We start from the raw sequence: 17,559 nt of genomic DNA on the forward strand, positions 1-17,559 counted from the left end.
GCAGAAGACAAGCCAAGACAAGAGGATACAAGATGTGGCACTAGGCAAGGAAAAACCCCGATGTGGGGAAACCCTTGATCAATTCTTCTTATATGTTCTTCAATAGTTCAGCAGAGAGAGAGAGAGATAGTATGTTTACAACAGAAGTTAACACTTTGACTTATCTAGATAAGAGCATAGATCATCTCTAAGAAGATGATACATGAGATCAGTTGAAGACATGTTGCTTCAACTGATTCTCCAAGGTGACTCCTTCACCTATCGTTGAGCTGCATTTCGTCATCATGTTGCACCTCACCACGCTGCACCATGTTGCACCCATCATCACTATGCTGCGTCTCATCACGCTTCATTAATCATGACTGTACCCATCACTGTATTGCATTATGTGCCATCGCTGCACCATGTTGCCATCCTGACCTATGTGTTGGTTGCACCTTTCTTGCTTGTTGTCCCTTGCTTGCTTGTTGTCCCTAGCATGCTTGTTGTCCTTAGCATGCTTGCTGTTGCATGCTAGTTGTCCCTTGCATGCTAGCTGTAACATTGCATGCTTGGTGTATTTGCTGCTAAGCACCATACAACTGTCCCAATGTTAGTTAGTTGTCCCTTGCATGCTGCTCTCCCTTGGAGGCAGATGCTCCGGCTGTTTTGGCAGTTCTCGGCTGTTTTGGCAGTTCCCGGCAATTCCAGCAGTTTCGGCAGTTCCGGTAATTCCGACAGTTTCGACTTTTCTGGTAGTTTCGGCTTTTCCAGTAGTTCAGGCTTTTCTGGCAGTTCCGGCGGTTCTGGCTTTTCCAGCAGTTCCGGCTTTTCTGGCAGTTCTGGCTTTTCCGGTAGTTTCGGCTTTTTCGGCAGTTTCGGCTTTTGTGGCAGTTTCGGCTTTTCCGACAGTTCCGACTTTTCTAGCGGATTCGATGGTTCTGGCTTTTCCGACAGTTCCGGCTTTTTCGGCAGTTTCGGCGTTTCCAGCAGTTCCGGAAGTTTCGACAGTTTCGGCTTTTCCGACAGTTCCGACGTTCTGCCCTCAGGATCAGGGCAACGTTATTCCTTAGGATCTCTCCTCCTAGTAAAACCCAAAGACAAGTAGAGAGAGGAAGAGATCCCAAGTGTGTTGAAATGACTTGAAGGCCACCTCTATTTATACTAAAACGTTGAGCACATGTGGGGTTTATTTGGTTGCTGGCTGAACTTGACGAATTGTCTTATAACGCAAATAAATTCATAACTCCATGAATACTTATCAGAATCGGAATCGGATGATCTTTAGATCAATCCTACACCTCTCGATGAGAGGGATCCAAGAAAAATATCCACTGCCATAAATAAGATGACCCACATGGAGTTTGGCCCTTGTTGCCAATTTTAACACTCCCTCTCAACTAGGGAGAACTCCATCAACTGATCCATATGTCTCACTGTACTATCTCTGCCATTAGTGCCCTGCACTGCTCTGATTTGCTGAGCTTTGCTTTGCTGAACCATGTAGAAGAATAATTGATCGAGAATGTCTCATACCATTCTCTATTGACTCGAATTCAGTTTCATCTGAAGAGAGTGTGTCACATCACTCTTACTGACCCGAAGTTAGTTTTATTGATCCCAGATCAATATCACAAGAGAATGTCTCAAACCACTCATACTGATCCTAGATCAATGTCACAAGAGAGTGTCTCAAACCACTCATACTGATCCCAAATCAATTTCATTGATCCCAGATCAATGTCACAAGAGAGTGTCTCAAACCACTCATACTGATCCCAGATTAGTTTCATTGATCTCAGATCAATGGAGGTCACCCTAGCATAGGGAGTACGGTAGATACAACGATGCGTCCATTGATAGTACTACTATGGTCCCTATCCTCATTTTCCTGCTCATTGATTAGATGAGAGGTACTTCCCATGAGTCCCAGACTGCATCTGTAGGATGCCTCGACAGGAGAACTAATCATCCTATCCACTGGAGAACGAATCATCCTGTCAGTGGATGCCACGGAGAACTAATCATCCTGGTCCACAGGAGAACTAATCATCCTATTCCACAGTTGCCACGGAGAACAAATCATCTTGGCCCACAGGAGAACTAATCATCCTGTTCCATAGTCGCCACGGAGAACAAATCATCCTGGCCCACAGGAGAACTAATCATCCTATTCCACAGTTGCCATGAGAGAACTAATCATCCCGACCCACATAAGAACTAATCATCTTGTTCATAGCGCACCACCAGGGGAGGGTGAGTCACCCTGTGGTCGTATGTTGCTCCAGTAAGTACCCCAAGCCCCTCAGAGCTCCCAGAGCTCAATGCATGCAACATGCAGGACCCTTATAAGAAGGTCTCTCAACGACGCCAAGTCATTCGGGAAAGTCACAGATTTGAACTTTTCCTGGGGCTTTGACAAAATGTCTGCGACCTGTACATTAGTCTCAATGCGATGGAGCCTCCTCGCTCGTCGACTTACCATAGACCAGATAAGGCAGTACTTGATGTATATCTGCTGGAGCAATCATCGAATACGGGATTCCTCAATAATCGAATCCCCCCTCTGGTTGTCACAGAGAATCACAGTGGTATTCATCATGTGAACAAACAACTCACTTAAGAGCTTCTGCAACCATGTAGCTTCACACGAGATCATACTCGTAGCTATGTATTCGGTCTCGGTGGTGCTTATAGCAACCGACTTCTGCTTCTTGCTCATCCATGATATCGAAGCATAATCCAAAGAGAACCAGCATTGAGAAGTGCTCTAGTGATCCTTCACACTGCTTGCCCAGTCGCCATTCGAATAATCATGCAGTTTCATATTTCCGGCAGTGTATCTCAATCCATGAGAGATTGTGCCCCAAAGATATCTCACAAGATTCTTGGCACCAATTCAGTGAGGCTCAACCAAATATGAGCTCACCATGCTAACTACAAAACATATGTCCGGGCAGAAGTTCACTAAGAACATCAACGCAAATGAGTTTATGAAACTCAGAGGAATTTCCCAAATCTGGTTCGACATCACTACCATATAACTTCTGAAAGTTAAGATCCTCGAGGTAGTCATATGCTTGCAGTTTATCATTCCACATCCGGAATCCAACTCCCTCTTCCTTCTGCAAATGAGAGGGTCCGCACCTGTCAGAGATAGGTCGTCCTCATAAGGTGCCGGTATGAGAGGTCTATCATCCACAACCTTCGGGTAATGGTTTGGATCGGTTTCACTCCTAGTGAATCTCAACTTCATTAGACAACTATCAGTCCTCTCATACTACGCCCGGGGTGTTTTGCTTCAAGCCATAGAGTGCTTTCTTCCACTTGTATACATGAGATTCCCGATCATGAATCTCAAACTCCTCGGGTTGTTCCAAACCTGTGAACCTGCTGCATGAGGGGAATGGTCCCCTTATAATATTTTCCTTCGGTACATCTCAGACATGTACCTTCATTCTCTTCTTGAATTTAGTCATCCCTATCACCATCTGACTCACATCGGGTAGGGCCCCATAGGTAGACCTCCGGTGTTATAGATGCGATATGTCAATTGACATGATCCCTAATGGACCATCCTGCAACTTGATACAAATTGCCAACGTTGAACCCATGAGAAAAAACATCTTTGGAAATTCTATTTTTTAACACGTACCTTTCCATCAATGAATGCCACCCTGAAACCTTTGACTTCCATTTCCGAGATGGACACCAGGTTCTTCTTGCGATCAGGTACATAAAAGAGATTCTATAAATGAATTGAGTTACCCTCACTCAATTGAGGGGTAACATTCCTTACACCCTTTCCGGGATAAGTGGCATCGGCTCCAAGTATAATCCCACAATTGTTTCCATCTCTACCAAATTAGAGAGTGCACCCTTCTATCCGATGAAGTGCCTTGAAGCACTACAATCAATAAGCCAGATTCCCAAAGAATCTGAAGGAGAGGGCCAATACAAGATAACACTTCTTTATCTTATCAAAAACAACATTTGATTCTTCATACCTGGGGTTCCTTGCTTTCTTTGAAGAGTCGGCCATTTCCTTGGTGACACGCATTACCTATCATTCCTTTGATCATTGAAGATGTCCTTGGAATGATTGTTATCATCATCAAGTGATGTGTCCTTGCCATTCGGACACTCCTTCGCATAATGGTCGAACTAGTTATCTGCCTTTCCTTCCACCCAGAGATCCAGTCTTCCAAAGAAGTGATCTTTAGGTAGGCCATATTCCGTTGCGCCATTCTGATAATATTCTCTGCTTCGACTTCACCCTTGGTGAATTTAAAGAGGGATAAGGAATCCATTGATCCTTTTGTCCTTTCCCAACTGTCTTCGATGATTGCTCTTTCACTCTTGCTTGGGCATTGTCTTCACCTCAGCTTTGATACCATGTTAATTTTAGGTATGTTCTATGCTTAGAGCAATTTATTTCAATTTTCACAGTTAGCTCCATATCTTTTCCAGATTAGCAATCACATCAGTATTAAATTAAACAACAGATAGAACATAAATTGCAGAAGACAAGCCAAGACAAGAGGACACAAGATGTGGTGCTAGCCAGGGAAAAACCCTAATGTGGGGAACCCTTGATCAATTCTTCTTATATGTTCTTCAATAGTTCAGTAGAGAGAGAGAGAGAGAGATAGTATGTTTACAACCAAAGTCAACACTTTGACTTATCTAGATAAGAGCATAGATCATCTCTAAGAAGATGATACATGAGATCAGTTGAAGACATGTTGCTTCAAATGATTCTCCAAGGTGACTGCTTTACCTATCGTTGAGCTGCATTTTGTCATCATGCTGCACCTCACCCACGTTGCACCATCCTGCACCCATCATCACTATGTTGCATCTCATCACGCTTCATTAATCATGACTGTACCCATCACTGTATTGCATTATGTGCCATTGCTGCACCATGTTGCCATCCTGGCCTATGTGTTGGTTGCACCTTGCTTGTTTGTTGTCCCTTGCTTGCTTGTTGTTCCTAGCATGCTTGTTGTCCGTAGCATGCTTGCTGTTGCATGCTAGTTGTCCCTTGCATGCTAGCTGTAATATTGCATGCTTTGTGTATTTTTTGCGAAGTACCATACAACTGTCCCAATGTTAGTTAGTTGTCCCTTGCATGCTGCTCTCCTACGGAGACAGATGCTCCGACAGTTCCAACAGTTCTCGGCAGTTCTGGTTGTTCCCGGCAGTTCCGGTCGTTCCGGCTATTCTCGGCAGTTCTGACCTACAGTTCCGATAGTTCCAGATTTTTCGGCCTTTTTGGATTTTTCGGCAGTTTCAGCTTTTTCGGCAGTTCTAGCTTTTCTGGCTTTTTCGGCAGTTCCAGCTTTTCTGGCTTTTCCGGTAGTTCCGACTTTTCCGGCTCCTCCGACTTTTCTGTCTGTTCCTGCTTTTCCGGCAGTTCCGGCTTCTCCGACTTTTCCGACAGTTCTGGCTTTTCCGACAGTTTCGACGGTTCTGGCTTTTCCGGCAGTTCCTGCTTTTCCGACAGTTTCGGCAGTTTCAGCATTTTCGGCAGTTCCGGCAGTTCTGGCTTTTCCCGCAGTTTCGGCTTTTCCGGCTTTTCTAGCAGTTCCGGCTTTTCCGACAGCTCCAGCTTTTCCGGCGGTTTTGGCTTTTTCGACGGTTCTGACAGCTTTGGCTTTTCTGGCTTTTTTGGCAGTTCCGGCAGTATCAACTTTTCCGGCAGTTCCGGCAATTTCGGCTTTTCTGACAGTTCCGGCAGTTTCGACTTTTTGCCCTCTGGATTAAGGCAACGTTATTCCTTAGGATCTCTCCTATTAAAACCCAAAGACAAGTAGAGAGAGGAAGAGATCCCAAGTGTGTTGAAATGACTTGAAGGCCACCTCTGTTTATACTAAAACGTTGAGCACATGTGGGGTTTATTTGGTCACTGGCCGACCTTGACAAATTGTCTTATAACACAAATAAATTCATAACTCCATGAATACTTATTGGAATCGGAATTGGAATCGGATGATCTTTAGATCAATCCTACACCTCTCGATGAGAGGGATCCAAGAAAAATATCAGTTGCCATAAATAAGATGACCCACATGGAGTTTGGCCCTAGTTGCCAATTTTAACATGGTTTGAACATTCATTACAAGGAGAAAATTGCATTAAGAATGTATACATTGTATGCTCCACTCTGTTGATGATAATTGGAAAATACGGTAACACCACTACTAAACATATCTATATTTGATGAAAGAAAAAGAGCTCATTGAGAGAAAACTTAATAAATGACCTCAAACTGCAACATTGGCATAAGATCGTTGCTAGTGACTTCTAATTCCCACATCAATCATTTCATGGCACATAGTTGATGGCTAGCCATCTATAGAATAACATGTGTAAAAGAAATATAATGATTGGTAACTAGCAATATTAAAATTTGAAGAGGGAGAAACAAAAAGTGCATGAAGTACAAGTTGAAGACCAATATTTACCTTGGAAACCTCTTATTGGGATATATTTGTTAATCCCTTGGTAAGTATAGCCAAGTTGTGGCTAACATTGGCCACCTAAGCTCGTTATGATGGAGACATCAAGCCTCTTAATAGGCTTCATTATAGGGGAATACCATGGGCTAAATTCACGTGCCACTAATTGTCATGGGTTGTGAAAATAGCTACAACAAATCCATCGAGATTAACATAATCACCTTTGACTGAGTCAAGATTAATCCAACAATCCCCCTTTTAAACTTAACTTGGGATAGACATTAATCCCCCTCTAAATTTCCATGGCTACCCCCCTCAATTTTATCATCTAGGTCTATGGGGTCAAACAGCCACTTCCCAACCTTACGTTGGTAATTTGATTGAACTAGAGTTTTCACATGTGATTTCTTCATGTCTTCAATTAGTAGGCCTCCACATGTTTCTGCTAATGCTCCACCTCAATCCTTGTGATCTTTTTACAACTACCATTGCCAGGCTCTACTAAATTTGTGAATGTTCTTACGCTTGTCCTTGCCATCAACAACTTCTAAATACCTTTCCAAAGGCTACGAAATCCTCAACAACATGTCCTACATATCAATTAAAACAACAAATTTTCCAAGTTGATCCACTAAATCATCTTCCTCCTTGCTAGATCATAGATACCATGACCTTATAGTCCAGGTCGTGTCGTCAAACAAGGACAACAATATATCTAACAATCCAAGAATGAACAATTAGTTAACAAATTATAAAGGTGCCAACAACAAAACCTACAAAGGTCCATTGGGAAGGTCCTTTTCGTCAAACTGCTTTCTCATCCATGTGATAAGTCAACAAAAGGTCTCATTGATTGTAGCAAACATCTAAAGCAGTCCTCCATTTCATTATTGTCATATGCCAATGAAGATGAAGGTGTGAGAGGCTCAGTTAGATAATTGGAGTGCATTTTGGCAGCAATCAAAATCTTTCCTCCTTTCCTTCCATGTGATACCTCCCTATCTTGGCAATGTTTTTTTAGAATTTTGCAACATAGAGGAAATTATCAATGGTATCCTAATTAGAAATGCCCTGTTCTTATGCATGGAGGCCCTCCATCTCCTCTCTTTTATCCTCCAATGACATCCACGTCATGGACTAGCACCTACCCAACAAATTGCTTCCTTTTTTATGGTGCTCAAGACTAGGGCCACAAAACAACAGATAGATATAAATGATATCAAATCAGTGAGGTTACATGACATTATTGCTACCTCAGTGAGACCATAATGTCATTAGACTAGGAGATCTTCTAGAGCATAGTGACGGGACCTTCCTTCTAGACAACATCACAACTCTCATTCCAACTCCTCTTTTGATTCTTCTTCTAGACAAACATTTATTTCAAGTTTTTTTCATTTGGCCCTAGATCCGAGCAGAGATAGTTGTAGTGGACGAGATCAGCGTCCTACCATTGGTGCCACAGATATGTGACACTCACCTTGTACACCTCTTCCTAGATTGCCTCTTCATTTTTTAAGACAACCCTCTAGGTCCTAGATTGGATTTCCATTATGCGTCTTTCCTTTCTATGTTGCATGAAACTTCTAGGAACGACGTTTTGGGACGTACCTGTACCCGAAACTCCAAAACTTGACCATCATGTAATCATCTATAAGAGTTAATATAGAGTTGGTTTTCCTTCTAAGTTGTCATCTATGGGTCTTATTCTCTTTATTCTTGCAAGATATTTTGTTATTCACTTATATATCAATGTTTCGACCGATGTTTCCATTTTTGGGAGGTGACGTTTCTGAATGTACCTGTTTCGGGAACTCAAAATATTTCAACGCTTCGTGCAACTTAGTTTCCGTTCTACTTCTTGCTTTTTGATAGGAGTTGTTTTAGTGTTCCTACTTTGTATAGACATTATTGTACGTAACAGTTCCATTGATCTACTTTAGTGGTCATTTGTTGGACATTAATACATTTGTCTTATCTTATCTATGTTATCCATCCAACTAACACATCACTTGCTTCACCATCATTTTCGACTACCTTGGGCTTTTACCAAACCTCACACAACTCTAGGCTTCTGCAAGGCTTCCACTCTCCATAGTCAACTATTCATTGCATCTCATCTCATTCTGTTATGCTCTAGCCACTTCTTGCTTTCATTGATTCCCTTGGCTACCTTAATCAACAATTTGTTTAGTAGATCACAAACTAATTTGTTTGATCTACCTTCCAATAAATTAAATCCAAGTTTATATACTCAACGGATATCACATAAATTGACAAGGGTTTGGAAAACTAAAAAATCGTAAAAATTGAGAAAACATCAGTGAAAATGGGCAAACATCGACTAGGCAATATTTTTGCTATAAAATCGGAATGTTTGCAACATTGCATGGTAGGAAGGATGATATCATATGGATATATAAGCATTTGATCTAGTGAACCTCCCTAACTCGGTGTTTTCCAATTTCTAGTTATATCTCTAGATCACATGGAGACAATGAATTCTTTCAAGTTTCGCATACAAATGCATTGTTTATATTGAATTGATTCCATATATACACATTACAAAATTACTTTCATATATATGCATTGCACACATCATACGAACGCAGTGCACATGCATATGCACTTTCATATATGTAGCATATAAATGCACATATACAAAAGTGGATCATATATGGAAGGGATTTTGCATATGCATGTAGAGCATACAATTGTGTATATATAGAAGTGAAGTCTTGTATTTGCACATTCATTTGTATTCCTTGTGCATATACAAAACCCTGCTTTTATTTATGCACTTCCATACTAGTGCACATATATGCAAGTGGCATATAAGAAAACGTGTTCTTGTGTATGCACATAGCATACAAGTACCCATAGCATACAAATACCCATATATAAAAGTAGATACTTGTAAATGTGAATTTATTTGTATGCTACATGCATATACAAAAGCCGTTCTATCTATGCATCGCTTCATGCTATGGAAGTCACTTCTGTTCGTGCTTCCATAGTTGCATGAAATCACTTCCATGCAAATGTACATATATGAAAGTGCTCCCATACAAATGCACATATACAAGATCTAGCAAATGAGCACATTTGTATGCTACATGGATATATGGAAGTGCTTACATATATGTGCGACTTCCATGTATGTGAATTTATATGCTTCATATACGGTAGTGCTTATGCTTATGCCTTGCCTCCTTATGCAGTGTGCAATGTACATATACATAAGTGATTTCATATTTTTCATTTGTATGCTATGTGCATATAAGAAAGTGATTCCATATATCATTGCTTCCATCCATGCTCAATTATGTGTGATGTGCAAATGAATGCCCTTCCACCTATGCATTACTTCATTGACAATATTGTAGGTCATACCGTATCCTTATCACTTGGAATTTTTACCCAAGCATTCTCCCATAGAAGCATCCCTCTTTAGTGAGCCTTTATGTAAATGTGCTGACAAGTGGAAATGGGAAAAGAAAGCTTATTTCCCTTTGATCTCATAATAAATGGGAGAATGGAATATGAAGTGCTCCTTGGTTTTAATTTCAAAGGGTGTTAATGTTGGCAAATTTTGTATAGTGATCCTTAATCTTATGTGAGGAACTTAAAATTGGGCGAAGGGGATCAGAGAGCATGCATCCAACGGCAAAAAACACCTATATGGAGGTTTAATAATGACATTGTTGTTCAACTCTTAGTAGTGCTCTACATAGAAGGCCATCTTGGGACTCAATCTGCATAGCGTGGCAACTTGTGTGGCGTAATTGCTTATAGATGTCCTTGGTAAATCCCCTATTCAAATGATACTTGAATGAGGGCAGGCAATCCATTAAGATAACAATTGACTATAGTAGTTGCATGACCTCTAAAAGCTAGTAGTAAATCCATGTGGTTGGGTTGGACAAAGTAATGGACTTTGATGAACAATATGCCAAGTATGGATAGCGATCCCTACTCATGGTAGAGTCAGTGAAGCTCCATACATGTTGCAAGAGTGACACTGAGCTGAAAATGGATTCAACCCAAAGGGATGGGCCACCAACTCTGATTGAATAATAGGTGAGGGAACAACTCACTTGCATTTAATAATACATCAAATCATGAGGAGTTGAACTCTCTTGTCTTAATCAAAATCAAAAGGACTAGCCCCACAATCCTCTGAACCGTTCAAGACCATGGGCCTAATAATGGAGTCCATGAGGTACATCTTGGATTGTGTGCCGTCAAAATAGTTTTGAAAACACTATCTCTTGAGAAGAGAAAAGGAGTCATAGCCCTTGTTGATTCAAGGGGGCTTAGACCAAATTGTGGCCCTAAGAATTGCACCCCCAATATAGGTCCCCAAAAAGGTGTTGGGAGAGGCCTCGCTTGGCTCCAACGGTGCCCTTGATAAAGTCTAACCCATGCTTGAGAATGGCTTGGAGGGTGAGAATGTGATCAAATCCTAACAAATAGAGAATAATTGTGATTGGACACAACTTTGCCAAGATTCATGCTACAATTCTCCACATATTGCTATTGGATGAACTTAAGAAGAGGCACCTTAAGGCTAAAGGACATTGCATGATTTGGATTGGATCATCGCATCTTCACTCTTCGTGCCATTATTGAGGAAGCTTGCCATCTCTGTTTGAAAAGCTTTTATGTTTTGTTGAATTTTAGTAGGTGTTTGGCAAGGTATCAAGAGAGGCCTTGTTTCAAAGGCTATTTGACATTGGTATTTCAGAAACACTTTTATTTGGCATCATGAGACTTTATGAGATGTTTCTTAGTCATTTCCGCATTGTACATGGTCTCTTGAACTTTGTTAGGAGACCCTCTCTTGTTGGCTCTCTTTGGGATTTATATTGATGAGTTGGTGTTCTTTCTTAAGGAGCATATATAAGACAAGAACGATCGTATTTTACACCACATCTTGTCTCCTTTCTTCAATGTCAATGATGTGATCCTTTTGGCCTTCTCACTTGAGGGGCTGCATAGACAAATTGACACTCTATTTAGCTTTTGTGATCTTTGATAGTTGATAGTAAACGTGAGTAAGACTAAGGATATGATCTTCAATGTGTTGAAGTGTGCTCTCTATGACTACCACTCCAACTTTTGAGGGGATGAGATCGAGATCACCATGATCCATACATACTTGAGGGTCCTGTTTAAGGCCTCAGTTTAGGCTAAGACATGATTTGTCGACTCTACTTAACAAATGCCTTGCGGAGTGCTTTTAGAGTCGCTTCCAAGGTACCTTGTCCAATATGCATTTGTTGCACAATCATCAATGATTAGACCCATAGTCCTTTATGGTTCCAAGGTTTGGGGACCAGTTTGCTTTGAGTTGATTGAGCTAGGATGAGGAAAGTCTAGACTCTTCTACTACAACACATCATTTGTTGCAAATGGACAGTTCCTCAATTCAATGCCTAGGGGAAGTTTGTGGCCCATCCTTTATGCCTCAAGGCCATCTTTTCTATTTCCTTCAAAAAGTCCAATGTCCAGACTGTAGGGGACTCTGCTCCCGCTAGGGATTGGTACCCCTACATTGCTCTTTGTTCTTTCGAGTCTATTTCCCCTGCAGGTCCCCTTCAAAACATGATGTTGGTTTTTAGAGGCTCCTTGGTTACTCTTGGTTGTCGCCATTTCTCTTAATCAACTTTCCTTTTTCAAGTTCTCTTAAGGCTCCTTAGGTTACCATCTAAATATGACTGAATTGAGTGATTAGAGAGGATATCTATAGGTGGTACATCTAGGTCACTTGGCTCTCCCACTAGAGGGTCTTAACCCCAATATGGCTTTTTATTCCAACCATTCTATGTATTTGAGAGATGGTCTTTTCTTTTTCGTGCATTCCTTAATATTTCTAAGTTTTTCTGTTATTTCCCGGGGGATTATTTGCCCTCTTCTATCTCATCACTACCTTTGTCGTTTTATATCCATTCTTTGTCATTAAGTATTTTTCAAAGAAACTTCTACATTGCTGTTTTGAAAACGAATTTTCTATTCGATGCAAATATGTTTGAACCATTCTTGTTTATTTGTGTGCAACGTTAATAACTTTCTAGCGCAGGCATACTTCAGAGATTTGCAGAGACATAGGTGTCTTATTCACATATTATGTCACGCTTTTGTGTTTAATGATGCTGCTAATCTGGCAAGTGGCAAGCCCTTGTATTTTCGCAAAATCTATGCTTATAAAATTTGCTCTGTCATCCAGGATGATGGCAACTGTCATGAATTCCATTATTCTTCAGGCTGACATGGAGAATTTGGGCATTCAAACTCGTGTTCAGACCGCTTTCAAAATGTCAGAGATTGCAGAGCCATACATTCGACGACGTGCAATCCGTCATCTTGAGAAAGGGAGAGTTGTTATATTTGGTGCTGGGACTGGCAATCCTTTTTTCAGCACCGATACAGCAGCTGCTCTTAGAGCTTCTGAGAGTATGATATTGTTTCTATTAACTGAAGAAATAATTTGAGCTCGAAAGCATCTTATGGTAGAGGCATAGGGATTTATTTAGAGTTTTTTGTGTTTGCAGTTAATGCAGAGGTGGTCCTAAAAGGAACAAATGTAGATGGAGTCTATGATCCTGATCCCAGAAAGAATAATATTATCCTTGATCACATATCATATAGGGATTTTGTTGCCAAAGGTCTTCAGGCAACTGCTATGGACTTGACAGCTATAACCTTCTGTGAAGAAAATTGCATGCCAGGTGATTTATGGTGTATAATTTTTTATTCCTGTATTGTTTTCATACATTGTATGTAACCTGTGAATAGAATATTGCTTTTCTTATTTTGAAATTGAAGATTGTTTGCTTGCAGTTGTCATTTTTAATTTGCATGAGCCGGGAAATATTTCAAGGGCTCTCACTGGAGAACAAATTGGCACTTTGATTAACCAGACGGGAAAGATTGGCTAAGCATGTTTATTTCCAAGAAACGAACTATAGAATCATTTGGAGATGCAGCTTGCTTCCCAGGCAGTATGGTGTCGAATGAGACATGAATCACAATGATTATGCATCCATGACTCTGAGATGAATGGATACTGCAAATCATGGGGACGCGCAAACGACTGGTATTCAGCAAAATGGTTACTCGACCAGGATGGAATTTGTAAATTGATATGGTCTCATCAATATGCGTGGTTTATATCTGTTTGCCACAAGTATGGGGCCATTTTGTATATGTTAGATAACATTATTTTTTGGCTCTTTAGAAGAGTCACTGGTTTGCTAATGATATAAAAATTGCATCAATTTCTGTTGTGATTCTTTTGTGTTGAATCCTTGTTTAATTTTTTCCCTCAGGTTATTCGTTATAAAATCCAATAGAAAAGTTCGTATCTGAATATGATAGATGTTTCTTACCTAGCAATGTTGGGTTTCATGGCTATTTAAGTCACACAATTCAGGTTCAAATTCTGGTTTGGCAATGATTAGGTTTGATTGAAATACGAGGTTTGCCTATATATCTCAACATCGATAAATATAAAAATAAAAATTGTTATCATGAATTTGGAAATTGCAAGGATAGGTTATGAACTTGAGTTGTGACATGAGGTTACAAACTTGAGCCATGGATTCTGTCAATGGCCCTCATGTTGAGTTCGATGAACATTATAACATAGATGGTTGTTATGTTTTATAAATTTTTATCATAGTCATTGGCTTTGTAATTTGCTACTATAATATTATTGAACTCTAATATGTCTATGATTTACCATATTTCCAGTAATTTGTTATTAAGAATGGCCATTTCATAGGCAATGAAGCGTATTCAGAAGATGAATGATGCTAACCAGAGACGGCTTAAGAAAGTTTGTCTACTATTTACCCTTTTCCCCTCCTATAAAAAATACCATTTCAAAATCATTGAAGAATGATGAGATGATGAATGACTCTAACAGGATATGGTTTAGGAAAAATTGTTGTCTTCATGCTATAAAGGTAATTATGTACAGCCACGTGGGTTAACAGTGTCTAAATAATGTATAATACAAGACTATTGCCATTCGCTAAGACCATTATAATTTTTGGAAATGTAATTCATAGTATTAAAAAGTCATCTATAATACAAGAAGACTAATACCATTAGCTAAAACCATTACCATTTTTGGAAATGTAATTTATAATATTAAAAAGTATCTCCCATGGAGATGTTCCATGAAAAATGAGACGCATCCACCATGATCCGAAGATAATATTTGAATTTGTCAAGACTCCATCATTTTTTGGAGATATATTTTCAACCTCTAAACTTATTTTCTATAGACATGTTTCATGAGAAATGGGTGTTTACCATCATTTAATGAGTCGTAAAAAATGCTATTATCATTTTATTATTTTAATTACTGACCAGACAAGTTTTGAGTTTAGAATACAATTCTCGGTCCATGCATTATCTGTGTATGTTTTCACGACCAATAATCATTTTAATAGTGTGAAGATTTAAGAGTTGTCCAAAGTTTTGGGTGGACTTATCACCTATCATTAGGGATGGGAACAAAGCATAGTGGACCATAAAAAAGTGGAAGAGGGTTTTAAAGAACAACAATAATATGAATGCTAAATGAAAATAAAAATAGAGATCAATTGATTAAAAAGTACTAAAATATTTGACGATAGACTAAACAAGTAAAAAGCACAGGCTTGAAGTATGTCCTAAAATTGCTTCTGCGTTTGCTAAGAACTCGTCTTCCTTGGGCATAAGGAAACAGGTTAACAACCCAAGACCCAGAAGCATCTGGCAGGAGTAAGAAACTGCCTCCTTACGGACCACCAGCGGGTAATTCCAGGGGATGTGGTTTTCCTTAAATAACAGTCACGAGTCAGTGAACATTCACAGATAGAAGCTAGTGATGTCAAGAGGGTTATAAAGAATGTAAAAGGTGCAAACAACAATAATATGAATGCTAAATGAAATTAAAAATAGAGTTCAATTGAATAAAAAAAATTACCTATAATTTTTTAATAATAAAATACTAAAATATTTGACAATAGATCAAAAAAGTAGAAAGCACAGGCCTGGAGTATGCCCTAAAAGTGGTTTTGCGTTCGCTAAGAGCTCATCTTCCTCAGATGTAAGGAAACAGGTTAACAATTGAAGACTCAAAGGCTCTCTTAGGAGTAAGAACTTGCCCCCTTATGGACCACCAACGGTTTCTTGAATAACAGTTACGGGTCAATGAACATTCACATTCAGTTATGGGTCAACGAACATTCACATTCACAGATAGCAGCTAGTAATTGTAGAAGCTAGTGATGTCAAGAGGGTTATAAAGAATGTAAAAGGTGCAAACAACAATAATATGAATGCTAAATGAAATTAAAAATAGAGTTCAATTGAATAAAAAAAATTACCTATAATTTTTTAATAATAAAATACTAAAATATTTGACAATAGATCAAAAAAGTAGAAAGCACAGGCCTGGAGTATGCCCTAAAAGTGGTTCTGCGTTCGCTAAGAGCTCATCTTCCTCAGATGTAAGGAAACAGGTTAACAATTGAAGACTCAAAGGCATCTGTTAGGAGTAAGAACTTGCCCCCTTATGGACCACCAACGGTTTCTTGAATAACAGTTACGGGTCAATGAACATTCACATTCAGTTATGGGTCAACGAACATTCACATTCACAGATAGCAGCTAGTAATTGTTGTCCCACTGTTGATTTGATGACAAAATTATGATAGATTTCCCACTTCAAAAAAAAAGGTAAAAAACAATTTGATTTTTTTCTTCTTTTATTTCCAAAAGAGAAGAATTCAAGGAGCACTCAACAAAAGAGATCCAAAGATTTGTAATTATTATAACAAATTATTAACAATAAAAATAATCTTTGTTGTAATAATAATATTATTATTAATAGCAATAAAGGAGTCGGAGCTATTTTATTACTAATAAAAGATTAATAAAACAATAAAATATTTAAAATAAATTATTAATAATTAAATTAATAAAAATTTAATGTAAGAACAATATTATAATAGTAATAAAAGAGAGTTATTATAATGAAGAAAAACTAAAAGGAGAGACAAAATAGAAGAGAGAAAGCAAGAAAAGGGAGGGTGCAAAAAAACTCGACAAAAGAGATCAAAGGATTTATAATTATTAAAATAAATTATTAATAATTAAGATAATTTTTGTTGTAATAATAATATATAATAATAATAATATATTAATAATAATAATAATAATAATATTATTATTAATAATAATAAAGGAGTTCGAGCTATTTTATTAATAATAAAAGATTAATAAAATATTTAAAATAAAATATTAATAATTAAATTAATAAAAATTTAATGTAAGAATAATATCATAATATTAATAAAAGAGAGTTATTATAATGAAGAAAAACTAAAAGGAGAGACAAAGTAGAGGAGATAAAGCAAGAAAAGGGAGGGTGCAAAAAAGGGGGGTAGGGAGAGAAGAAAGCGAAGGGATGAAAGGAGCAGTAAGAGGGGGAGCGGGCGAACAAAAGGATCATTAAAATAAAGGTAGGTCTGTTGTTGACTAAGACAGTGGATAGGGGGTTTCCAAGAGTCGCTATGTTTGTAATCATCTTCCTTATTGAAGTTATTTAGGTTCTTTTCGGTTTCAAGGGCTTCACGAGCAAGACGGGTGGACTCGAAATGTGTAGGGACCAAGATCTTAGTTTGGTCAAATCTAATGAGGTGCTTCGTTTTGAAAGAGTGTTCAACCATAGCTGACTTCAAGACTCGATTGTGAGTCGTGTTGGCAATGTGCTCCTTCAAACAAGCTTTGAAAGGCCTACTAAATTGTCCAATGTAAGACTTGCCACACAAACATGGAATATGGTCTACGAGTTTACCAAATTTCCCGTTTGTGTGACAAGTCTTATGTTGGACAAATTGGTAGATCTTTGAAAGCCTGTTTTAATCATTAAAAGAAAGGTAGGCTGATTGTTGACTAAGGTAGTTGGCAAGGGGTTTCCAAGAGTCACTAATTTTGCAGCCATCTTCCCTATTGAAGTTATCTAGGTGCCTTTTCAATCTCAAGAGATTCACTAGTAAGATGGGTGGACTGGAAAGGTGTAGGGCCCAGGATCTTAGTTTAGTCAAAGCTAATGAGG

The 17,559-nt window shown here is 38.8% G+C and overlaps 1 protein-coding gene across 1 annotated transcript in view; it reads left to right on the top strand.

Annotated features, from left to right (window-relative positions):
* The window catches only part of LOC149220330 (aspartate/glutamate/uridylate kinase family protein), a 36,531-nt gene extending 22,795 nt beyond the window's left edge, over positions 1 to 13,736 (top strand). The window contains exons 5-7 of the mRNA XM_089384754.1: positions 12,673 to 12,899; positions 12,998 to 13,174; positions 13,287 to 13,736. Coding sequence (XP_089240880.1) covers positions 12,673 to 12,899; positions 12,998 to 13,174; positions 13,287 to 13,384 — 502 coding nt within the window. The 3' untranslated portion in view covers positions 13,385 to 13,736. The remainder of the gene's footprint in view (positions 1 to 12,672; positions 12,900 to 12,997; positions 13,175 to 13,286) is intronic.
* The last annotated feature ends 3,823 nt before the right edge of the window (positions 13,737 to 17,559 follow it).

The sequence above is a fragment of the Pinus tabuliformis genome, chromosome Q, assembly GCF_031772625.1.
Source record: "Pinus tabuliformis cultivar Carrire ecotype Pingquan chromosome Q, CPIR1, whole genome shotgun sequence".
In the NCBI taxonomy this organism is placed as follows: domain Eukaryota; kingdom Viridiplantae; phylum Streptophyta; class Pinopsida; order Pinales; family Pinaceae; genus Pinus; species Pinus tabuliformis.